Genomic DNA, 25,313 nt, shown 5'->3' on the forward strand with positions numbered 1-25,313 from the left:
GGTATTGGAAATGGAATGGTCCTAACAATTTACATTCCAACCTAAACTGACTTTCCTGTTGAAATTACTGGAGATGCTGGAATTTTGAGTTATTTTTCCTTTGAAACAGTGGGAAAAAGAACGGAGCCTGGTTCGGATCAAATTTGACAATTTTTGAGTGAAACATTTCTAAAAACGAATGAAAACATCGATTACTGATGATTTTCCGCTTCAAAACTCAATTACTGATCAACTCGAGCACAATTCGAGTATTTTCCACAAAACAAACACGAAACATCGGGCGGTCTGTGTGTCTGTCGATCTAGATGTCCAAATTTAAAGAGTGTACCAGGTTAGTTTGAGCTGAATTTGGAAATGGAACGGTCCTAACAATTGAAATGAGAAGTAGGAGATTACAACAAAACGAACTGGGAGAAGCTACATCAGAAGTTTCTTGAAAATATACATGAAAGGCTTGAGGAATACAGTTAGAATTAAGGAATGTGAAACAATTGAAATATCTGATAGACACAAAAAGTATAAAAACACACAATACATCGAAACTCATCACTCCACCATCGCACTCTTATAGTCTTTCGATTGAAGTGCCTCGACTAGTCGAAGCGTCTGCTGCTCCTTCTGCAACTTGACAATGTTTGCTCTATGCCCCTTCCATTCATTCCTTCTATCCTCTCCCATTGATTCCCACAGTGACGCTGAAGAAAATTCTGTTTTTATACACGTGACTCTACTTCCCAATCTGAAACTCACCCTTGACTTCTTCGGTGAGCTTTATTTTGTTGTTTGCTTCGATTTGGAAGAGGAACAAGTCTCTGCCTGACGCTGGTTTTCTTACTGGCTGATACTCGATTTGGCAGCCAAAGGGATTGAAGAGATGCAGCTTTAAATCTGAAAATTATTGTGCATATAATAAAAATTGATAATTAGATAACCCACCAATCCCACTGATAGCAAAGTTCTGCCATTCTTCGTGTTGTTGCCATTTCCGAATAGCATCTCCGAACTCAGAGTCGCCAACCTCCGCGAGAATTTGGTCGATTGTCAATGGATGTGAAGCAGGCTCTTGATTGTCCAACTTAATTTCTTGGTCTCTAACTGGCTCCTCATCATCCTGGTTGGTGGTTCCAGCAGAGTCCTCGACGTTCATTTCAACCTGGTTGTCCTGGTTTTCCGAATCTCCTGATATTTCTTCAACAATCATCTCTTCGTCGTGGAGGCCTCCAGATGTCTCACAACTTGAAGAAACTTCTGACCCAGATCCATCCGCTTGGTCTTGCTCCATTTCCGTCGATTCATCATTTACCATCAAAACTTCCTCGTGATCTACCACGAAATCTTCTGATGAAAGCAGAAATTCATCGGAATCTGGTTGATGGGTAGCTGGAATGAGGATGGGTTCGACGACTGGAGCAGTCTCTGAGGCGGTTTGTTGGCCTGCAAAATCAACTTGTTTGCAAATATATTCCTCCTCTCAAAAACTCACGATTTCTCAACATGAGGATTTCCGCATAGACCTGAGCACTTTGTTCCCTGATGTACTTTCTCGCTCTGTCCACATTTCCAGCAGGCACATTATTTCCATATCTCATCTTCTTCTCCTGCTCCTTTATCTTCCTCCTGACCTCCTTAATCTCCTCTTCCGCCTGTTTCTCCTTCTTTTCCTTCTCCGTCATCAACCATTCCTCTCTCAAAACTCTTCTCTCTTCTTGTTTCCCAGGAAGAGCCTTCAATTCTCTCTTGCACTGTCTCTCGAGTGAACAGACGTCGTCGTATTCACGGGACACCGTTCTCATCTCCAAATTCGCAGCGTTGAATTCTGAAAAGTGATGTTTATATTTTGAAAGATCTAGGAAGGAAATTTACCTTTCACATAGGTTTTTTGCCAGTTGTCTTCAGAGTGGCCGTAGGGATTTTGGTTAGCTGAAAATGAAACGGTATCTTGAAACTTTTTGAGTCACCAAATCATTTCTACTCTGCTAGCCCCCTCTATGTTCTCTTTTTTGAAGTGATGCAACAGAAGAAGGAAAGTAGAAAGGTGGCATGCAAGGACACATTATGCACACCATCACCGACCACTCGCCTCTTCTCATTTACACATGTAGTTAACGGAACGAAATTATAGAAAAGGATTTGCTATTGGTTTTTATCCCAGAAAATGAAAAAAGTTTCCCAGTCAGCTCACCTGAACTCCCATATCCTCCACTAGACGGTCCAGCTCCTCCAGTTCCATGCATTCCCACAAATCCAAACGGCGAATCGAAACCATTGTAGCTCATCTTGAATTCACCTCAATCTGAAACTATATATTAGTCATTATAGCAACCCTAAGTTGTCAAGTTACAATAGAAGTCATTCGACTTAGTTACAAGTACCAAACACCTGCAGAAAAAAAGAAAAAGAAAGTGGAAGCGTCTCTCTTCGTGGTTATGCATCAATGCATCAAAATTGAGAAACAAAAAGAGAAGGGTGACGGGAAAGTGAGCGGAGGGAGGAGGTGTCGTTGCATGTGTTCCCATAAGCAAGAGTCAACGAAAGAGAGAGGAGAGAGATGGGACAGAAAACCGTTGCAGTTCTCAGACGCAACCTTTACAAAAAACCCTGGGTCTAGTTGATCCAAGTGAGCGAACCGAACTGAAGGACACAATTGTACATACTTTTTTTAAAAATCGAATGTCAAAATATATTTTTAAAGGTCAAATTGTACATGGAGAAAGAAAACGAAAAGTATTAAAAGGTAGTATGATTGGGAACGTCTAGCGTTCACTTTCACAGATTTCCGAAAAAAAAACCGTAAAAAATGTGATAGAGGCGCACTTAGACGTGCCTGTTCGCAGCGGTATATCTCGGTTCCTAAAGGAAATATCAAAAAATTGTGAAATGATAAAATATAGCTTGATATTCATAGAATATTTCTTCAGTTGAAACTTTTTAATATCTTTAAAGAGAGCCGAGATACGACGTTCCAAACTCTTGCTAGTGGGGGCCTCTATTATAGGTTTTACGGTTTTTTACGGTAAAAATCACACACAGACGCAAACGATATCAAGTTTCTTTGTGTTGAATTTGACGTGCATTCTCTCTAATGAGTTCTAGCTGCTTTCTTTGTGGCTTTGAATTCTAATAGATATAAACTTAGGAAGTTTCTCAGATTCCTACTACAAAAATTTCAATTAGTATGTAGTTTTGAATATATTCCTCACCAACGACCTAATTAAAAGGCGGCACACTTCAAAACATTGGTCATCTTCCAACTTCCGTGGAAATAGAGGGTTCGGTTTGTTCTCGTGGTAACTACACCCGTCGGGAAACAGATGCTCTTTCTTTGGCTGCATGAGTATTTGGCAGCGTTGAGTACGCAGCAGGTTGGTGAGCGGAAGCACTGAACATTTTTGGACTGACTTGGGAACAATTGAAAGAGAAAAATGAAGAATTTTTAGGTCTTACTTTTCTTGCTTCACATGTCTATAAAATATAATTGTTTTCTTAAATCAGGTTTTTCGAGAAGTAGTTTTTTTCTGAAAACGTCACTGCTTTAATCGGTGATTAAACAATAACTGACACAGAAAAAAGCTTCATTGTGTTTCAAACAGAAAAGAGGAAATTGAAGAGGGATGGCGAATAAAGAGACATAAGATCATTACAAATAACAGGCAAGCTTACAATGATAAATAAGAAAAAGGCGATTTGGAGTCTTGGTATTAAGCTTATGTAGCTAAGAACAAATATTCGAGGGCCAGTTAGTGTCATGAAATAATGACGACAACAGTGAGTACATCACGAAGGGACCATTCATAAACATAAAAGTTTGGAAGGATACAGAAACAGGAAAATTATTGGTTGGTGTATTCTAAAAAATGAATTCATAAGATCGTAGCAGAATTGGGATCAGAATAGCCAGGGGGGGGGGAACTAATATACCTAGGTAGTGGAATATTCAAGACATTTAAAAAAAGTCGATAAAACATTTTGGAGAAAAAGATTTAAGATAGGACGGGAAAGATGAAGAAATCATAAAACTGAAAGTGTCAAAGTTATTTAGGAATCAATCTCAATCGGTTCTGAAGCTTCTTCACTTCCCACCACTGCTTTCTTCTTCCCACCGCTACTTGCATCATTCGATTTCTTGGTTCGTCTCTTGGTATCCCACATCGATCTCTTTCTCCGTCTTCCTCTCCGTTCTTCAACTCTTATGTATCCCTTAACCAACTGGTCCACATGTTCATCATACAATGTGTTAGCCCTGTTTCTCCATTCCCAGAACTCTGGTCCTTTGGCGGTTCGAATTGCTGTCCAGTCTTTAGCTGAAACAGTCAATTTTTAATTTCCAGGGAGTAGAAGTTGATTTACAGATATCCAGGTTAGTGAGCCATCCGTTATTCGTATCCCTCCATTTTCTGTACAACAAGTAGGCGCCTGGCGGATTTTTGACAAGTTGTGGCATTTCCTCAGTGCTAATTGCACTGAACAAAGCAGTACGGATCTCTGAAACAACAAAAATTAACTAATATTATTTTCAAAAGGCTCTCACTTAATTTAGGATCTTTATACAGTGAGCAAGTAGCGCAGTTCTCAATTGCTTTCGCCAAAAGTTCCTTGTATGCGTCTGATTTGGGGTCAAGTTTTTCTGGGTGTCCGTGATCTTTCTTGATTTTAGCACGAGCGTCATAATGTGCTCTGAGGAAGTTTTCCTCAACGAGAGTAACTGGAGGTGGTATAGTCTCGGTGGCATACAAGTCAGGTGGACGCATTGGGGGTAGTGGGATGATTGGGGAAGGTGCTGGAATAGTTGGTGTACAGTACCGCTCGAAAGGTTATCAACTTTTTCAGTTTCTCAGAAAATGGCCAACTTTGACAGTGTATTTCGGTGTCACCTGATTGTCCGATAAATTTTATTTTGTATGGGCTGGAGAGAGCAAAAATAGCGCATCATTTTTGTAGTTGACCACTTTTTTTGTAGGGACACTATCTTGAAAGTTATAGGTCATCAAAGTTATTTATCACTGAAATCGACTAATTTGAGTGCATATTAGCGAAATTTTGAAGGCTTTCACTTTGATAACTTTCAAGGTATTGTCTCTACAAAAAATTGTCAATTACAAAAATGATGTGCTATTTTTGTTCTGTCCAACTCATACAAAATTGAGTTTATCGGGGGGTTTTAGGGGACACCAAAATGCAGTGTCAAAGTTAGTCATTTTCCACTGAAAACAGCTAAAGTTGAACACCTTTTGAGCGGTACTGATGTTCACAAATTTCAAATAAACGAACCTTTGAGCAAATCACGAGGCATTTCTCCACTACTTTCTCCTAGCTGTTGTTTTTCCATCAAAGTTTTCGCCACCTCTGAATAGACAGTCATCAATTTATACCATAATCCCTTCAACTCACTCTCAAAATGTTTATATTTATGGTACATCCGAGCAAGCTCTCTTCCCCAAAACCACTCATAAGTACAGTTGTGTGCATGCCACGCATTGGTTCTCTCCAGTATCCCAACTTGCTTCAGTTTCTCCTCTTCCAATAACTTCTCGAGGTCTTCAACTTTCTTCTCAAGATGCTCAACTTTCTTCTCGTTTTCTTCACTTGGATACAAGAATTTGAATGCGTCCGGAGAAGAAGCTTGACAACGTTTCATTTCAGATCCTAAAAATTGACTAGGAAAGTTCCGCATAGGGGACTTACTGATCATAGAGTTTGGAACTACCATTTTTCCATTTGGAGTGGTAACAAAAGACTCCGAGCTGTTGATACGATTGAAATTGAAATTGAATTTATTGACCATGGCAACAAGTTTTGGCATGGCTGAGTCTGAGCATCCGGGGATTTCACTCTGGGTCGATGAGGTGAAGTTGTCAACCTCTTTCAGAACTTCGGCAGTTAGTTTGGGTGGAGCTGAAAAATAAGGATAATTTGATACTGCCCACTTTATTACCTACTTGCAAACGGGCAGGCGCGTAGCTCGTTTAAAACCTAATATTATGAACTGATAAATATACCGAAATGTAGATCTCGGTGAATTCTATATCCTTGGCCTACTACGGCCAGGATGGCTAGTCGTTCATGTACCGCACGCCGGCATAAAGTGCTAAACCCAAACTACACTGGCAAAGTTACACTGACAAACATGATTGAGCGGAGTGCTGTGTAACTTGGTCACTGTACTTCCAGCGTCTAAAATGGTTTTTAGGCTAGTTTCGCGTTTTTTGGCCGGGCCGGGCTAGAATAGATTTTTGACCATTTTTGCGTTTTTGGCCATTTTCCCAGCCCGCAGCACATTACCGATCCGCCATCCGGCCCGTAGTAGGTCACAGGCATAGAACTCTTCGTGATCTATATTTTAGCATTTTATGCCGGAGTATGTTACATGAACAACCAGCCATCCCGGCCGTGGTAAGACAAGGATATAGAATTCACCGAGATCTATATTTTGGTATATTTATCAGCTCATAATATTGAGTTTAAAGCGAGTTACGCCAGTATCGGCCCGTTTCGTCCCGGTTTGACTGTTATAGTAGTTATAGTTCTCAACTCAACTCACCGTCCATCTGCTCAACCGATTGCGAAACAATGGTTATGGGTCTCTGAAGGTTTTCTGGGTTATCCGCTAGTGTGAATGGTTTGAACATGAGAAGACTTTGTGGTTGTGGATCTGCTGGAAATTAAAATTACTCGGCTACATTCTGATACAACACCATTAAAACTTACGAGCACTTTGCCTTTGCTCGACTTTCTTGAATGCTGAACAATGCTCATCACCTAACGGGACCAGAAACGAATTCATTCTTGGTTTCAATTTCTCAGCCAACTCCAGGAAGTCAACATGTTTTTCTGAAAAAGAACATGCATAACACAAAATGACAGTGACTAGCAGATAACTCACTTCTCTCCAACTGTTTTTCGATATATTTGATGAGTTGCTCCACCGATTGGTCAGAAAGTGGTGGTGGTGGAGGACCGAGACTTGTACTTGGTTCTGATTCATTTGGTTGACTAGTGTCACACGATTGAATGGATCCCATTCCACTGAAAAAGGGATTTATGGGTCCCGACAAAATGTTCAGTTGAATTGATGACGTGGTGAATGAGCCCAAAAAGAAAAAGACGAAAAGAGGGGGCCAATAAAAAATCTGCATAATGAAACGAGCCCATGTAAAAGAAATTGGGGGAGGAGAGACGTCACTGACGAAATTGACAAATGGTAAATTGGAAAAGGCAAAGGTTTTTATGGAGTGTGAAATGAGAAAGAAAATTGGGAAAAAAGAACAGGAAGGATGAAGAATGAGAAAAGAGGGGACCAATTAAAAAAGAAAAGGGAAATTCAAACAAAATTTAAAATCTGAATTCTAGTAAGAGCCTTGTTGCTAGTTAGATGTGGCTATATGTCCCAGTATTTTTATGTTTAGACCCTCAGGCTCATACTGAGTGTCAGGCTTCATACTTCATAAGATGTATGTGACTCTAAAGTTATCAAAACTACGGCCAATCGTTTCACACTCAACTGATAAACAAGGTGATTATAATCCTGGCACACTGATTACTTTTCTAGATCTGAATTTGGTTCATTTTTGAGATCCTTTTCCGAGAATGTTGCGTGACAGTTATGTAAAGTCATGAGGTGGGATTTCTAGGAATGGAATCACAAGTCGGAAAGTTTTTTTGGATATGGGAATGAGCTTGATGATCTTTTTGAGAGAGTAGTTCCACTGAAGCAAAAAGCAGGAAAATCATCTGATAGATTTGGATTACTGTACTTTGAAATACAGGACAGTAGCGGTCGCTCTCACATTAAGATCAAACGTTTTCAGAAAATTATTAGCCGACTTTGATAACTTACCTTAGTATCGATAAAAAGAAATTTTTCGACTGTACATATTACCAATCTAGAAATTGGACAATGCGTAAAGATGTTTTTGTCATAGCGCATAAATATTAAAATACAGTACCCGAGATACAGTGGTTACTACTGTAACTACAGTAACCCGAAAAATGATCCGGCATTCCAGGAAACATATAAGAACAGATAAACTGCTTAAGTCTATAAAAACTCTTTTACATCGACTGCTAAAACTATTGAGAACTTCCCCTTAGACTACTCAAGCCGAACAGAGCCAAAGGAAGACTCGGCCAGAACTTAAACCGACTCGAAAAACCACGAAAAGAGGAATGACGTTCAATTCACCAACACAAAAAGAAAAAAGCAAAAATCCGTACTCTTTCTCAAAACGAGCTGTATATATATACCCCTTAGATCGCGTGCACTAAAATTCCAATTCCAGAAAGAAATTAAAGGATAAAAGTGGTGTACACTACATGGGTATATACACATTCAATTTGTTGGGTGATTATTGCGTGTCAAATGTCATTCGTCTTACTTTTTTACGAACAAGGAAGGGGGCGCCTACATCGTTCTGGGTATGAGCTTTTCGGGTTTGAAGACAAGGAGGAAAATGAATTTGGAGAATATATAAATGTGACGTGAACTAAAGTATAAATGTGTGGGACTATTGACTTGGGAAGAATTTTAGCAATTTTTTGTTTGAAGTGATCATGAATTGGGTGAATCAGTGAAATGAAGGAAAATCTTGATGACGATAGTTTTTGATATTCCTGGGTTCAGAAAAGATGTGCATAAGATGAACATGAATTCTGATAAATAGTTTCAGATGAAAACATTTCATAAAGAGTAAAGGACGTCTTCACTCACTCTGCTAACAAGGAATGTCTTTAGATCTTTGGAGACTCGGCTTTCAAACGATCCATAAATTTGGTCATAGGTACTTTCGACTACGGGGAGTCCATTTCTGCCATCAAAACCGGCTAAATGTCTCAGCGAGCCGAGTTATGAGCTCTAAAACTTTTCGAATGGTTAACTTTTTTCATGTGAGAATCCGAGTCGGAAAATAGTATAAACCAAGGCTGTCGCACGGCCGGCCGCGGCCGGCCGCGGCCCTCGGCTTTCAGGGCCGTCGCGGCCGCGGATTAACCAAATGGGCTGAATTTTTGCATATCGACTAATCTTTTGGTCCTCTACAAGGCCGCCTGAAGAAGCGAAAATTTTCCATGGCTGGGAACTGAGATATAAAATCGCCCCACGGCCTTTTTGACAGCCTTGGTATAAACGCAAAGTTGTTCTCATTTTTCCAACGTACGAGCAGTGGTGAACCGTGCGGTGGCGTATATGCGGCCGATATGAAATTCCGTGTGAGAAAGAGTGATCAACGCAATAGGATGAGGAGAAGGGATGAGTTGCATGGTGCAAAGTAGCAGACACCCACAGAACGGTGAGGCCACAATGACGTAACATCAATATCGGATTGATGTCAGGAGTGACGAAACGCGTGGAAAGGAACAGGGTCATCGAGCAGGTATGCGTGTGCATTGCACAATACAAGCAAAATGAGAGAATGGACTGGAGTTGAGTATTGGGAATAAATGTGGGAGAAGATACTAATTTGACTTTCGACTACGCGGAGTTCGTTTCAAGTTTGGCGAAATGCTTCTGTGGACCGAGTTATGAGCTCTCAAACTTTTCATATGGTTTAGCTTTTTCACATGGAATTCCGAATACACCACCGCCCGGTTTCATTTGTGTTCCCCAGCGGTTCACCTGTGTTTGTACGGTAAAAAAGGAAAACATCATTTGCGTATACAATTTGCCGATTTGAATTTTCACATGTACAAGGTTAACCATTTGAAGAATTTGAGAGCTTATAACTTGGCTAGCAGAGACATTCAGCAGGTTTTGATCATACGCCCTTTGCATATTCTTCGTCCTTTCCTGTTCTTATTCAACCGATCATTGCTCACTCTTCAAAAGTTTACACTATACATCTGTTTTACAAGTTTCGAACCAGGCAGAAGCCGTCGGCGAAGGTCATCAGATAAAGTAAGATATTGGATGTCAGGAGACACGTTTGTCGGCGAGAACGGAAAATGGTGTTAATCTATGTAAACAATGTGATGTAAAAGAAAATTCCTTTTTTGGCGCAAAAAAGTTTTAGAGGTACCTAGAAAACTATGGGCTTTTTTGACAGATTTCCATTTTTCCCCAAGAAATTTCAAATTTACGCTTCACCATGATAATCCGCGTTATTTCATTTGAGAGATAAACTCCTGCCACCCATATGCCTCCTCCTCCCTCACCTACCGTACACCCAAATCGTGGTGAGACCCTTCGCATAGAGTTGAATAGAAGTAGCATGCTTTACTCAAGGTTTCTCATTTCTCTCTTGTACACCTTCTCCAAATGATTTGAAAGTCATTCCAAAATATCTTCTTATTCCGCTTCTCCATCTTTTTCCTCTCTCCCAACACCTGGCTCGCTGCCAAGTATGCCTCACGGTTTCCCTCTCCCTATCTTTTCTTTTCTCTTTTCTCTTCTTTGGGTGCTTGCTACATATAAATTTTTCGTTATTTTCGAATATATTCTTCGATTTTTGCCAAAAGTGAACATCTTTCAGAAAATGGACGTCCTCGACAAGTTGTCCGTCGAAGAATACAACAAAAAGTATCCAAGAACGTGCACAAGTTTCATAATTGGAGCCTCCAAGCAGTCCGCATTCGACACAACCCCTTACGGTAATTGATCAAGATTTTGTATCTCTGAAAACTCATAACATTTCAGGATTGGCACTTCAAATCCGTGCTGAATTGAATCTCGACAAAGAGCATGAAGGAGGTGAGGAGAAAGTCATCGAGAACCAAAAAAAGAAGTCCGCACTAGACATCATCAAAAAAATCGGATGTGTGAGACTAATCTGCCAAAAAAAGACAGAGTGCGACAACGTCGAAGAGAAGAAATAAAAAGGAAGAAGGTGAGATTTTCTTTAAAACATGTCCTCTTTTTGAGATCAACCTTAATTTTCTTATAAATATTTTTTAAATTTAACTATTTTACTTTCAGAAGAAAACTCCAACCAGCATTTGCTCCCTTCTACTGTCGTGCATCTTCCAGAATTTCTTCAATTTCCAATTATTCTATCCGTCCTTTGTTTGTCTCACAAATAGGCCTCTGATACTTCAAAAAACTGTTTTGTGATTTTATTCCTCTTTATTGTCTTTTCCCTCCTTTTCAGCAAAATTCAATTAAAACTGCTTCATGTCCTTTCTAGCCAATATACAGTTTATCTTCATTTCAAATTTCAGCTTTACAAACTGATCTAGATGAGCAAAACACCCGAATCCGCTCCGTATCTAAAAATATCGTTTCCTGTTTCTTTCAATTGTTCTCATTCTCTTTTAAATTTGGTTTTTATTTTTTCACATCATCACCATTTCCCCTTTTAAAACTGTTTTCTTTTCCCACTTCATTCACTTATCCCCATCTCCCTTTACTACCTTCCTTTATCTCGTGATTCGATCAACTCTTTGCATTATTCTCAGGTCCCCTGTCTGTTGATTTGCTCATTTCATTCATAATTTTTCTCCAAACATCATTTTCCCCTGTCATTCCCTGTTGAATCTTTAATGCTGGACTCTCCACCCTCGGCATGGCAACGTAAAGCTGACCATGCGAGAACACTGACGTTGTTCCCTGTACAATAAATTATCTGAAAAAAATAATTTTGATAAAGGAAAAGCTATATGCAAACTTACATGTGTCATTTGACAAAAACTCTATGTATTCTCCATCCAACCGATCGATGGCTTCGTTGTTAACACGAAGAGCAGTTGTGAAGATTCCGTCAAGTTGATATCATTCACATCAGGGAACACCCAGTTGATTAGATCTTTTTCCTTTCCTCTCTAGACGTATTTCTCAGGAATCGCGACCATATGTCTTTTGGAGTTCACGTAATTTGCTCCATTTTCAATGCTGAGAACCAACTTCGCGTATTCAGAATCCTCCTCAGATCTTTGATTTTTTTGACAATTTGACGCCTTCCACAATTGGAAGAATTTGTGTCCAATCTCCATCGAAAATAATCAGAATTCCTCCGAAAGGAAAGTCATTGTATTTTAGACAATCCTCCTCTTGTCGCACATGGATATTTCTTCCCAGATCACGTAGTCGACAGACGCCAAAGCGATTTCCGAAAAAAGTAGAATTTGTTTTAATCTTGATGTTTCATAAAGAAACTTACCTTCTGCTGAATCTGGAGAAATTAGAAACTTCCTCACATCGGACACTTCAATTGGAATTCCGAATTTCCGGTGAGCTGTGCAACCGTTTGGGAGCAGATTTACAGCAACTCCACTGTGGGAGACGGGAATAACGATTCTTCTTCTTTCTCTTGATTCCCTATTAAATTTCTATTGCTGGAGAGGTGAGCTTCTCTTCCACCAACGTCCAGCTGTAATCAACAACAAGAGGAAATTTACATGTGTTCTTCGAACACATTGCTTCTTTTCTGCCTTATTGTTATATTCGAGCTCGTTTTGTTTTAGCAGCTTCATTTTATCTTTCATCAGTTTGAATTCCATCACCGAGTATTGCTACGCATTTCTGCAAAATGTCAATTCGATGAATCCAAAAGACAGAACAATTGCACGTTCTTTCAACCTATTTTTCTGGTTCACATGCTTCTTTTTGTGATTCTTCAATAATTTCTCGTCTTCTCGAAACAACAGCCCTCTATTCCTCTATTCTGCAGACCATCACACATTAGCGGTTCACGTTCTGCAAAAATTGTCGTTTGGCATGCCTTTTTTGAAGATAAAACTTATTTTCTGCCTTCTAAAAACATAATGGAGAAAACAAAGACCCACCATTTCCTATAATCTTGGTAACATCATAACTCCTTCAATTGTTAATTCAGAATTCAGTACAGAGCTTCCAGGTACATTGTTCCTTTGTTTTCTGTTGCAGGGTGTCCTTTCTTCAATTCTCTTCTCTCGTTTGCTTGCTGCTGATTTTATCGTCACAATGTTCTACATACGACACTCTGAATACGAATATTGCAATCATCCTGTCAAATTAAGCTAACTGCAAAACTTACCAATAGGACAATATAATGTCCGCACACATTTCTGTTCATTTTGCCCTTTTGCACAATCGAGAAGGTCTGAAAACAATATGAATGTACACTATTACCACCAAGAGTCGTTGTCATAGATGATGAGTTGTTCTGAAAGAAATCAAAATTTTAGAGACGGAAGACGCACAAAGGAACTTACCGGCATCGTCCAGTCGCGATTATTTTCTTGAAACCGTAGGTAATTATGCCTCCGGTGTTGTCATTCAGAAAAAAGTAAGCCTTGTTGCTGGTGAGATATCCATAGCCGTCCTCTACGTCTTCAGCTTAGGTATGATGACGAGTTCGTAGTGATTCCAGTCATTTACGATTGACTTCATCCATATTTCTACCGATCCTTCTTCTAGCAAACTGCGACTTTGTTTACAAATAAAATATGATCGATCTTCTTTCGGCGTCGCAGTTCTACAAATCGTCTCATTTGCATACCATGATGAAACCTGGAAAAAATAACTAGAGGAGACTAAAAACTCACCAACATGCAGGGTTTTCGACGAGTTGTTGCCATGAGAACATACCTGCTCCTCTATTTCCATTAGAAATAAATCGGGAGACGTTGAGCAAATGAGCATGTGTCTTGTTCCATGATGTGTTGCTGCATTTTAATTATAGTGTTGGCACAAGATGTGGTCAGACGTCTATACTGAAATAAATATATTATTTTTGAAAGAAAGAAAACATAAAACAATTAAAGAGGTTTGAGGAAAAAAAGAACAGCTAAACCTAGAAAGATTTGTTCAAACTTCATAATAACTTATTCGTTAGAAACATTTAAATGTGTGATTGTGCGTCAAGTCAAGTGTGTCTGCAGATTGCGCGTCAACTTTATGGTGTTCGCATCTATATTCGTGAGTGAAGGTGCGTAGTCTGTGATCAGAGAAATAGTGCTGCGTCGCAGGGAGACGCAGACCCAAATTGGCGGAAGTTTGAATACAGGCGGTGATGATAGTTGATTTCAAAGGCTTGTCTAGTCGTAACAGACACTTTTGGATGATGAGAAGGACTTACATATTGCAACATTATACTATAACTAAAACAACGCTTGAAAATTATGGAAAAACTCCTTTTCAGATCAAAAAAAGTTTCATTTAAGAAATAAACATCTTTAACTGGATTGGGATGATGAAAAACCTAGAGCTGATGAATTGACAGTAAGGTTCAAAGTGGATTATTTTCGATTAGAAAAAATCAAAAGGACACTGACGTTTTCGTATTGAAAGATGACATCGATCTTCGGTCATTTTCCGAAAATGTTTCTACCATTCACACATCTGCTTTACAAGTATCGAATCAGATGCATTTCTTGTTGCAAAAAGCCTTATCCGAATAAGAGCAGGAAATGGGGTTGTAATAAACACATTGGTGTTCAAAGAAGTGTTAGATAGACCGCCCGGTTGGGACAGACATCTGTATGATGGTCGCTGATCCTCTCACTTGTAAGACGTACCACACATAGCGCATAGCGTATTTTGACCGATAGATCCGAGATTTTGCGTTCTCCGGATGATTGTCGGAAACTATCTGAAACATTACTAGAAATAACCTCATGAATTGCCTCATAGAAATAGTTCATCTCAACTTTCCTTCACTTTTTTTCTTATTTTTAAATTACAGTCAAAGCTTTTTGAAACGTCAATTTACCCCGACCACTAAACTTCATCCAAGTCTCGCAGAGAGTTCCTGCCACCCGGCTGTCTCCGCCCCCTCTCACTTTACCGTATGAAATACCGTGGCGAGACCCTGTCCGCAGGGGGGACATAAATGAGTCATCCACACAGTCATCCATTTCCGTATTATTTTCTCTAATAATTCGTTTTTCTCGCTTTTGATATTATCTGTAAAATTTTTAGAAAGTTAACTACTTTTCGAAATGAGTCACGAGCAACCACAGATCGATGATCAAGTTACCGAAACACCACAAATTCCAGGTAATTCCAGTTTTTTTGTTGAAAATTTCCTTAACTTCCATTTCTCAGGATTGCCGTCTCTGAAGGCTCAGCTTAAAGCTAAACAAGAGGTGTTCGATTCGCTTCTCAAGCAAGCGACGAAGCAGATGCTTCAGAGTTGTGTGAATGGGTCTTCATTCGAAGACATGAGAAAATTCGTCCAGAAGACTCAAGAGAATCTGGTTAATATGTGTAAGTTTTTGGAGAAGCTTTTGAAACTTTGATCTAGAATTTTTCAAAGTATTCATGTTTTAGTGGTCTTCAAGCAGCAAGCCGATGAAGAGGCATGCAGCCTCGTAAACACTGCAATCAACAAAACAATTGTCGTGGAAGAAGAGAAAAAGTTGGTTCTCGTCGAGAACGAAAAATTGAGGGAGAAACACACGGGTAAGATTCCATCTTCATATTTTATTCCAAACGAATTTCACAGTTTCCAGATCTTTTCAAAAAGAGTGAAGCCCTGGAAAAGAAAAACAGAGAGCTCACTGAGAACTTTAAGAACGGAGTTCAGTGTCTCCGGACCGAGCTCCTGGAGGCCAGTAAGAAAGACGTAAAAGCAGCGAACGAACGCCATGAGAAGCTGGAGACAGCACTCAAAAAATGCTGGAAGACATGCTCAGGAGAAGAGGATGAACCAGCGTCCAAGAAAATGAAGTGAGTGAGTACTTTTTGATATTTGATAACATAAAAACTAGAAAATTTCAGGACGGAGGAATAATCATCAATCTTCTGGAGTTCAGCAGTGCTTCCAATTGAATCCATTCATAAGGTTAGTTTAGTTCCACAAATCAGTATTCAAATGTAAATTTTATTTCAGTTATCATCATCCAATGCTCATCCACCCAACCAATCATGTCATCAATGCTCACTCTTCCTCCAGCGTCGCGGTAAATGAAGTTTTCCTCCGTTTTGTTATGTACCTCTTCCCCCCGAATCTTTTTTCCTTATGGTCCCGAAAATCATTCCACTTTCCACTGTTCTCTTCCCCTTCATTCCTTCCAAAACTTCTTATTTATCCCTTCCCCTGTTTCATGTTGCTGCCTCTTTTCTTATCTTTATCCTCAACATTTCCTCATTTCCACTCAGTTTCCCGGCTGTGTTCACTTTTTTCCAAATCCATGGCTTGTGTCTCTACTTTCCTTGTTCAAGCTTTTATATATGTCTTTATCGTGAATGTGTTGCTGGTTTTACTCTGCTATCTGAAAATAAAACATATAAAGAACACGTCTATCTTCTCCACTTGTTCAATCACCAGTTTTTAGCTGGTTTCCTACTTGAAATTATTAAAAATCTTACAAGTCTCAATCAGGTCCTGTTGATATCGAGAATTTGTGACCCCTAAAATGGATTGGCTATACTGGACTGGAACCATTTCTTCTACTTTCTTCTACGCTCCATCGCTGCACGTTTATTACAACTTTTATCCTCGTCAACTCCAATGTAAATCAACTTTCTTCATTGGGAACACAGTGTCCTGAAATAAAATAACTTAAAAAAGATAGTGGTTTAACAGAATCTTCCTTAACTACGAGTTTTAGCCATTGAGAATCCGTTTCAGACCTTCCAGTGGTTTTCACATCGGCTTTTGTCTTTAAGAAGCTTCAAGTCCCTGCTGAGAGTGTTTCAGTCCCATCAAGGATGGACTACTTGAATTTCAGTCTGATTCAGCATTCAAGAACCTTCTTTCTTTTTGCTTTGTTGACAAACTGCAGTCGATTTCTTGGCCTTTTCAAGAAAAATCAGTAAAACTTACATATCGAAGCACTCGACTGTCCTTTTCCCTTTCTTCCTTCCTTTTCTTCCTTTTCCCATCAGTTTCTTCGTTTCTCGAGTGCTCGTCAGTTGATAGGCGATTAGTTGCGTCTGGAATAAAATATGTTAGTGGAAAATAACGGTAAATAACATGTTTTTCCAACTTACTGTCAATTCACACTGCTAGTTGGTAAAATCTGGGCAGCTTCGGATTGTAGGAGTTGAGTTTTTTCTTTTTTCTTCTTCAACTGACATTTTGTCTTTAAGTAGATCAAAATCCGTTATTTTTTCTTCTCAGCACCAGCAAGTAGTATCCACCGGCAAAAATTGCATTCTACTACCTTCTATATTTCATCTATTTTCAATTCACCAGGTGTAGTTCTCACTCAACTTCGAGACAACGGTCTGCATTGGCATCCAAGTGTTCTGAAATCTAAAAAATTCAAAAAAATTTACCTGCATCCAATCCGGAGTTCTCAGCAACGTGGAAGCCATATTTGCTGCAGTTACCATGCCAACCAACAACCTTTTAGAGAACTTCCTGGCGCTAAGACGACGAGACTTGCTTATGTAGTGGGGTGATGAATGTGGTGATTACATCTTGATAGGGGTGCGCTGGAAAAAATGTATCGGCGGTTTTAAACGAAATTCTTAATTTAAAGATAACTTTGTTATTATATTTTAAAATCCATGTTCTTTGATGAACATTTTCGCAGTCAATTGATCCAAAGAACTTCTAATTTCACACTTACCTTCAAAATACAAACATGATCTTGAGCGTAGTGTTTTCCAAATAATGACATGGGAAGATCTCACTAAACGAGCAGGTGTCATCACAAAGAGAGCACGCGTATCGGATTTTACACAAACTGGCCCAAATCGATGCAAGACCACAGACACTGTATAATACTCATTCTCTTTTCTCACTCTCTCGTACACACAGAGCGGACGCATCGATTGAAAAGTTGCGTCGGAAGAGGAAGGAAGCAAGTGTCTGGTGAGTGACCAGAGAAATAGTAAATCAATGCAGGATAGGCGAGAGTACCAAATCGGAGGGAAGTTCAAATATTGTTGGGTATGGTTTCGGTGTGTATTCAGACAGATTTACCTGGAAAATCTGAAAGTTTTTAGAAAAAAAACTTAAAAATTTAAAGAAATGCATCGATTTCAACTAGGGGATCCTCAAAAAGTCAGCAACATAGTTTTGATAAAATTATATATTTATTAATCTAAAAATCTAAACCAATAAGCATAAAATGAGAAAAACAGGAGCAACAGACAACAAAAGGAACAAAAAGTAGGGTGAAGGGACATGAAAACAAGAATAATAAGTTAGAGAACCAAAATTTATTCTAAAGTGATACAAATTATCTCTTTTTTCTCACCATCAACTTCTCCTGCAGCCATTTCCAATTTCTTCATCAATCTCCTCGACTCCAGAAATTTCTTGATTCGCCGATCCTTCTCGTCGGTAGTTAGGCGGTTCCATCCTCTTCTGACTGAATAATTGGGATTCAGATGATCAATTTTTGGTTCAAAGTGTATAAGTAAACTCACTTGGAGGTCCGTCATACGGGATTGTTCTTGCTCCCGATTTCCAATTGTTGCTTTCTGTTCTTGGTGTGAGGCCAGGGATTTCTAGAAGTTCTTATTTTTCAAAATCTACTGTGAATAAGACTTACCTAGTCTGGCTGAGGCCTCCAGTGCCAGTGGATTCTCCTCCATCTCTCCAATCTTGGCGATGGCAGCCAGGATGTGGAGAGCTTCACTTTTTGGTGCTCTTCGCATTCTTCTTATTTTGCCAATTTTCCCTGAAATCTTTTATTTTTGTTAAGAGAAGATCCAGAAGAAAATCCAACTTACGATCGGCAACAACTTGGCCAAGCCTTCCATTTTCCACGATTTGGGATCCCAGGAGCGCATCCATACTGAATGGATGGATGGGGACGTTGAAAGTCTCTGAAATTTATATAATTCTCTATTTGTAGTTTAAAAAATAAAACTTACTTTCTTCCATTCTCTTGATTTCCTGAGAGACGATTTTCTGGAATCCAGAAGGTTCTCCAGGGAGTGTCGCCTTCATTTTCTCAATCAGGAACGGGTTGTAGGGAAGGGAAACCATGATGATACTGAAAATAAGAAATAAATTGATGAAAAAGAAGAGAAGCTATAATCCGTAGTGGATAAGAGGTGCACTGAATGAAATCTCACACACGTATGGGAAATGGAGTTTCGAGGAGAAATATCTTATTTAAAAAATGGAGTGATAAGAAGGGATTTGTTGCCTTTTTCTTTTATCTCCTCTTTTTTAGGACTGATTCTAATCATGAGGGGAAGGAGGGAGTGAAACGTCACAAGTGTTTCGAAATGTAAAAATAATCGCGATGTAGGGGACAATTTGGAATTGGAGTTCAAACAGTGAAAGGAAATGAATTTCTAGCCGTGAACTATGTGGGATATCGGTTCATCGGGTCTCTTGTATTAGTACATATGTATCCGGGTCTCACGCAAGCGTACTTTTTTGACTACTTTTGATAAAAACAAAATATGTACATGATACAATATCATTTCCATCAACAAAAGTCAAGAGAAGGCCAAAAAAGAGTCATGCTCAAAGTGTCCTCATTCCGTAATCTATTCCAACGCTTCTCTATCGATGTTCACACGCAACAATCATAGAAACAGAAGTGAGGACACTTGCATATAGACGCAAAAAAAGACGCGCACACACATTCTTTCCCCCTCTCGCAGGCAGTAGGTAGTGGGAAGAGGAGAGGAGCTATGGGATTTTATAAGAAAGTGAGCAAATTGTGATTTTTTGGGATTTTCGAAGTTTCTTGATATTTGGGCTGATATATTAATTGGAATGAATTGGATAGCGAAAAAAATAGTTACAAGAAAAAAGAAAACGCTGACAGGATTAACAAGAATGTAGTGAAGGAGGTTAGGAAAAGGGAATTTTATAAGTTTTTGGATTAAAAACAGAAAAACGTGTTTCTACTAGTAATATAGTTTCAGAGACAAAAATTTTAGAATACAAGGCAGTACCATAACGCATACTTAATAAGACCCGGCCCGGTAAGGCCCGAATACCCGACTTCAAATAATGAACCTATTTTTTAAAACAATTTTTAAAACATTTTTATGATTTTTCAGAATTTATTCTAATTCTCATAGTCAAAAATTTGGGGCCTTGACAAGTATGACATAACGTATTCTCAATTCCTCATTCCCACCAAACAGACAAATTGCTATACTCAATGGTGTCAAAAAACTAATAAACACGTGTCTCAACCTAAGAGTATGTTTGAAACATAACGTGAATAAGTAATAAGTTTTATGAAAATATATGTAGTGAGACGAGAAAAAAGGGGGAGACTGATGAATTCTTATGTGTATTATAATTATGAGAAAAGGGGAAAAAGGGGGGAGTCGTGATGAAAGATGAGTATGTTTTAGGGCTATTTTAGGAGGGGGAAACTGAGAAGAAAAATAAGAAATTGTTGTGTTGATTTACGGCATCAGAATTTACGAGGGAAATAGTGAAAACTTGTGAAGAATTTATAGCACAAACTATACAGAGTTTTTTTTGAAAATCATTTAAAAGTAGGTACTATTCCGTAAGAAAATCATTAAATTTTTTTTTCATTTCGAACTAAAAAAAAGCTTAAAATAAAACAAGCACCTCATGTCCCCCTTTTCCAAATCCGAATTATGTTTTCTTGGTCAGATTTTTTGAGACACGGAGACATAGATGCACATAGACACACACGGCAGCTGCCTTCTCCAATAAAGCGTTTGTAAATTAAACGAGAAAATAAGAAAAATTGAAGTTTGTTTGCTGCAACGGGATTTCGTGATTGTGAGATGATGAATTGGATTTTTTGCAATAGTTGACATTTGATTAATCCGGACTAAAAAGTTGCCCCCGTAACAATAATTAAATCTAAAAATAGTAAAGCGTTTCTCCAACCAAAAAATCTTTTCCAACACCGCTTTCTTCCCATAATCCGATGATAGCTTGCACCTGCCCCTTATTATTTCTGAACGTTGCACGTCTAGTCGGCTGACATGAAAAAGAAGAAGAAAAAGAAGGAGACACGTAGAAATTAGAGGAGGATTAAAGCTAGCAAGATTTGAGGAAAAAGAGAGAGCAGAAGGAAAAGAAGGTTTGTGGAAATTAGGAAATGTTTGATATGAAATTGAAGCGAGTGTTTGAATTAAAGTTTTTGACAATGCTTTGAGAAATACAAAGTTAGATGCTCAGATCTGAAGAAATATGTTTCGGCCCAGGTCACGATTCCTTTATCATTAATGTTATAAACCTGGAGAGACACCGACGGCGAAAGCCCATTCGAAAACCTTGTCATCTACTCTCTCCACTTGGCTTCATCCCTCGAAACTCCGCCCCCAGACGTCTAAAACATAGCAAGCGGCGGAACCCGGGAACTGTCGAGACATTGGGCGCCTTGAATGCGGTTCAAAACAATCAACAAGTTGAATACGGGTCTACAAACCCGGTGCTTTTACGGGTCTGAATACTGACAAATCTGGAAATGTATCTGGAGGATGGTACTGGGATAGTACGCATATCATAATTTTTGGAAAATGCTCACCGCAAGGTGAGCGGCAATACGTGGATCTGGGAAAGATGAAAATGAAAAAAATCATACGAAATAGGTGTTTTCCAAGCGCTGACCATAGTTTGAAATGTATTTTAACCAGCTAAGCCGTCGGCGCATTGTATCTTTTGAGCCTGCCTCTCAGTAAGATTTTTTCAGAAATTAGACTTCTCCCTCATTGAACCTTATTTTCTTGTCCTCAAATTATCCATACCCCAAAAAAAAACGATCGAGCACAAATTAGTTCATCATTAGCCGCCATAGTTATCTGCTCATCTCCCCTCCTTCTGTTCTTCCTTCACGCTGTCTCCTCCCGACGTTGCGTAATCGGACGCATGCGCAACGGCTCACCTGTTGTCATCGACTCTGCGTATTCGGTTGCACGGGTTGTTACGTAACAAGCAATATAGTAGGGTACTTTCACACCGATTTGTAATACTAGATTGATTCTTTTGGGGTAGATCATGAGTTTGAGGGACGGAAGAAGGGTATGATACCAGTGCAAATAGGGAAATGTACATACATAAGGAAACATATGATAAAATCTGACCGTCTTGTGAATAGCTACCGCCATCTGTCATCACCTCCGCGCTACCAAGTAGTTGTCAATCGAAGACGAGCCGCAGCAGCAAAACGATTAGGAGAGATGGAATAGAGTTCCACTTGTATAGTCGGTTCCCAAACTATTGTGGCATAATCATTCACTCTGGATGATAACTTTGGGAAAATTCCTTTTATTATTTCATTCCCGTTGGTGCCTTGATGTTCCCATACCGTCAAACCTGTATTGGAGGCGCACCTATCGGTGCATATTCGCAGCAATATATCTCGGTTCCCAAAGGAAATATCAAAAAACTGTAAACTGACAAAGTATAGGTTAATAATCATAGAACATTTTTTCGGTTGAAAACATTTTCATATCTTTAAAGACAGCCCAGATAGGATGCTCCAAACTCTTGCTAACGGTTACAGGTTTAACGGTATGCAAATCATATCAAAACGATTAAAAACGTGGTCATAAAACCAAAAACTTGCTTTCCTTCTTCTACCAAATGTCCATAAACGATTCCCAGGCAAACAAAAAGGAAGGAAGAACAACGGTGTCTTCTTCATTTCTCTTCCCACGAGTCGAACTGCAAAATGCAACGAGAGATTCCTTTCACGAAATGGAAAAATGAGAAGAAAAGTGTGAGTTTTCGAAAAAAAATGTGTTGTGATATTTCTTTGTTTTATTTGTTCTATTTTCAGGAGATGCCGGCGGAGGTGAAGAAATTCAATCACGTCATTCCTCAGCCCAAACCTCCTACCGTTCAGCATCATGTAAGTTGCTGAATGGCTGAATCTGGAAATGCATGAAAATATTGATTTTCAGCAAAAATATGGTTCAATCATTCGCCCATCAAATGACTACTTTTTCCGATACATTGCGTTCTCCAACTATCAACAGGTTTCTGAGATTTTAACAAAAATTCAAAGTTTAGTTTTTCAGCATGTCCTTTCTCTACATATCGGTAATAGCGCACCGCAGCACTACAATTACAATAATTCAAGATTCACGGGACAGCCAATCTACTTGCCACCAGGAGAATTTTCTCTTCGTGTCTTCAAATAATTTTTTTTTGGGATTTTTTGGAGTGGTTCTATTAAATTAACCTGGTTTTTTTATTTGGGAACAATGACTATAAGGAATTTCACAGAAAGTTTTGAATGATCAATAAAAACTTTTCAAGCTGGACCCCATTTATCCATTTTGATAATAATCCACTTGTCTTGCCCACCTCGCGGTGGACATTCCAAAAATTTTAATACCGACGGTACAACCGACAATACATTCTCAAGTTCAAGTTCACTTACCATTACCATAGACCCGTATAGAACTTTTAACCCGTAATTCTGGTTTAACAACCCGCCTTATACATGGCGCCATGATCGGACATTCCCCGGGTTCCGCCGCTTGCTATGTTTCGAACGGCTGGGGGTGGCGCGAGAGAAATAGTTGCAACTATGTTGGAATTTGAGAAAGACACAGCATTACAAAGATGTTGTATATGTGCCCTCCTCGTTTGACATACTGTTTCTTTGCTTACGTTTTCGCCAATGAACGATGAGCGATCGGTGATGTGTGGGGTGGGAGGATTGGAGGACACTTTGAGGTCTAATAACTCGTTTCGGAGAAAATTTCTGACCCGACTCCAAGAGACTTTTCCTTCTAACCCAAAATTCTGAATAGATTCATATACAAAAAGTGTTATTTTTCTAATACCGGTGTTCCGTTTCAAGATCAAAGGAGAAAAAAAAACTATGCAGGAGGTTGGATATGATTTTTTAATTGAAACAAAGCTAGATGTCTGCATTATATTTTCAATTCCAAAAAATATAAATTATCATCGAAAAAGTTTTCACGTCAACAAGAGTTTACGCTGATTAAAATATATTTCAAATTATCGTCCGTGTGTAGGAACACCAATGTTGGGTGATTTTTTTTTCCATTACAAATATTTTCCTGTATCCACGTATTGCAGCCCACCTTGCGGTGAGCATTTTCCAAAAAACATGATGTTTCCAATTATATCCTCCAGATACATTTCAGCCAGTTTGATCATACCCGTATGAAGCACCGGGTTTGGAGACCCGTATTCAACTTGTTCATTGTTTCGAACCGCATACAAGGCGCCCAATGTCTCGACAGTTCCCGGGTTCCGCCGCTTGCTATGTTTTAGGCGTCTGGGGGCGGAGTTTCGAGGGATAAAGATGAGTGGAGAGAGTACGATGACAAGGTTTTCGAATGGGCTTGTTGGTGGGTGTCGGGTGTCTCTCGAATGTTCGAAAAATGATGGAATGGAATCCAAAATGCAGTAAACATGGACAATGGAGATCTGTTTGTGACAGTAATGATAGAGGAATCGTGACCTGGCTGACTTGGAAAATAAGAAATTCGATGTTTAGATTGGAATTGTGAAATAATTTTAAAATATTGAGGATCGCATAAGAAGGAAAATTGGAAACCAGAATATTAAGACAATTCTTATTTCGTCAACCCTCTTCTAAGTTATCATAATTCTGCACTAAACGTTTTTCACTGAATCAATAAATACTCCAATCTTTTGTCTCGAATAACCTCAAAATTGAAAACCGTATTCCATCTGTTCCGTAGAAATTTGTACCTGGTTTAACAGCCCACCTCATAGAGTGCGTCATGATCAGACAGTATCCGGTTTGAGAAAACAAAAAGCTTTCGATTTTTCAATAGCATTTTGAGTTTTTCTGAATTTCGGGCTCTAAAACACTCTGTTGATTTGATTTTTTATTTATTGCTCACACATTTTCCAAACCATTGTTCACATTGTCCGCTCTCGGTTGAAAATCAAACGACAATCTGAAAAAATCTACCATTCATCAGTTCCAGAACCCAGACTCCTTCTATCATTTTTCAGAATTCAAATTTGATTTCACTTGGCCCAGTCACCCAATTTATGATCATAGCTTACTGAAATCCCCTCTTCTCTACCTCTTGGAGCCAGGATGCCCTCAAAGTCTTCAAGAATTTCGACAGAAAGGTGGTTCGCAACACTCCACTCCTATTTAGTTTCATTTTGAACAGCTCATGTATCATTTTCAGCATGGTTTCCCATTGAACGTTTGAACCACAACCAAATTCTGCAGAAAAACTTGAAAAACCTTTCTCTGACTAGTCTTGTTCTTCTGAATATTCTTCTCGATGTTCAAAGTTCAGTTTTTGTTGTTCCTGTCTCTGTCCGTGCTATTTTTCATCGACTCATGCTAAAATCTGCTATAATTACTGGGTATTCAGCTCCAACGACAATTTTTGAACGTCTTTTCTTTATTTTGGTCATAATTTTTCAACAGTGAACTCGATCAGCACCAAAATTTGATAAAACTGTCTCTGTCCCCAGTTTCACATAATAGATTTCTTCTATTCCTTTTCCAAGTCCAGCTTCAGTGTCTATATTTGATAACGTATCCAATTCATAGTCACAATCTTCAAAACTCTGAATTCA

The 25,313-nt window shown here is 39.0% G+C and overlaps 7 protein-coding genes across 7 annotated transcripts; 3 read left to right on the forward strand and 4 right to left on the reverse strand.

The window, feature by feature from the left end:
• Positions 1–546: 546 nt before the first annotated feature.
• Positions 547–2,276, reverse strand: GCK72_007034 (uncharacterized protein; the record flags this gene model as incomplete). The annotated part of the gene is made up of 6 exons (XM_003109962.2): positions 547–695; positions 751–888; positions 937–1,434; positions 1,484–1,816; positions 1,864–1,920; positions 2,183–2,276. 6 exons carry the CDS (start codon positions 2,274–2,276, stop codon positions 547–549), a joined length of 1,269 nt encoding a protein of 422 aa, XP_003110010.2.
• A 1,759-nt stretch (positions 2,277–4,035) lies between these two features.
• GCK72_007035 (uncharacterized protein) lies at positions 4,036–7,019 on the reverse strand (the record flags this gene model as incomplete). Its single annotated transcript, XM_003109931.2, has 8 exons — positions 4,036–4,301; positions 4,348–4,482; positions 4,529–4,777; positions 5,269–5,343; positions 5,389–5,892; positions 6,539–6,652; positions 6,706–6,828; positions 6,881–7,019. 8 exons carry the CDS (start codon positions 7,017–7,019, stop codon positions 4,036–4,038), a joined length of 1,605 nt encoding a protein of 534 aa, XP_003109979.2.
• A 3,444-nt stretch (positions 7,020–10,463) lies between these two features.
• GCK72_007036 (uncharacterized protein) lies at positions 10,464–10,803 on the forward strand (the record flags this gene model as incomplete). Its single annotated transcript, XM_053725949.1, has 2 exons — positions 10,464–10,578; positions 10,625–10,803. 2 exons carry the CDS (start codon positions 10,464–10,466, stop codon positions 10,801–10,803), a joined length of 294 nt encoding a protein of 97 aa, XP_053590143.1.
• A 2,425-nt stretch (positions 10,804–13,228) lies between these two features.
• GCK72_007037 (uncharacterized protein) lies at positions 13,229–13,546 on the reverse strand (the record flags this gene model as incomplete). The annotated part of the gene is made up of 2 exons (XM_003110154.2): positions 13,229–13,414; positions 13,493–13,546. 2 exons carry the CDS (start codon positions 13,544–13,546, stop codon positions 13,229–13,231), a joined length of 240 nt encoding a protein of 79 aa, XP_003110202.2.
• Positions 13,547–14,844: 1,298 nt separating this feature from the next.
• Positions 14,845–15,638, forward strand: GCK72_007038 (uncharacterized protein; the record flags this gene model as incomplete). The annotated part of the gene is made up of 5 exons (XM_053725950.1): positions 14,845–14,902; positions 14,951–15,112; positions 15,176–15,307; positions 15,358–15,574; positions 15,626–15,638. The coding sequence occupies 5 exons, from the start codon at positions 14,845–14,847 to the stop codon at positions 15,636–15,638; spliced, it is 582 nt and encodes a 193-aa protein (XP_053590144.1).
• Positions 15,639–18,019: 2,381 nt separating this feature from the next.
• GCK72_007039 (uncharacterized protein) lies at positions 18,020–18,794 on the reverse strand (the record flags this gene model as incomplete). The annotated part of the gene is made up of 5 exons (XM_003110024.1): positions 18,020–18,171; positions 18,230–18,310; positions 18,355–18,483; positions 18,536–18,631; positions 18,680–18,794. 5 exons carry the CDS (start codon positions 18,792–18,794, stop codon positions 18,020–18,022), a joined length of 573 nt encoding a protein of 190 aa, XP_003110072.1.
• Positions 18,795–22,545: 3,751 nt separating this feature from the next.
• Positions 22,546–22,906, forward strand: GCK72_007040 (uncharacterized protein; the record flags this gene model as incomplete). The annotated part of the gene is made up of 3 exons (XM_003109989.2): positions 22,546–22,614; positions 22,667–22,741; positions 22,784–22,906. The coding sequence occupies 3 exons, from the start codon at positions 22,546–22,548 to the stop codon at positions 22,904–22,906; spliced, it is 267 nt and encodes an 88-aa protein (XP_003110037.2).
• Between the last annotated feature and the right edge of the window lie 2,407 nt (positions 22,907–25,313).

Source organism: Caenorhabditis remanei, chromosome II (genome assembly GCF_010183535.1).
Source record: "Caenorhabditis remanei strain PX506 chromosome II, whole genome shotgun sequence".
Taxonomy (NCBI): Eukaryota; Metazoa; Nematoda; class Chromadorea; order Rhabditida; family Rhabditidae; genus Caenorhabditis; species Caenorhabditis remanei.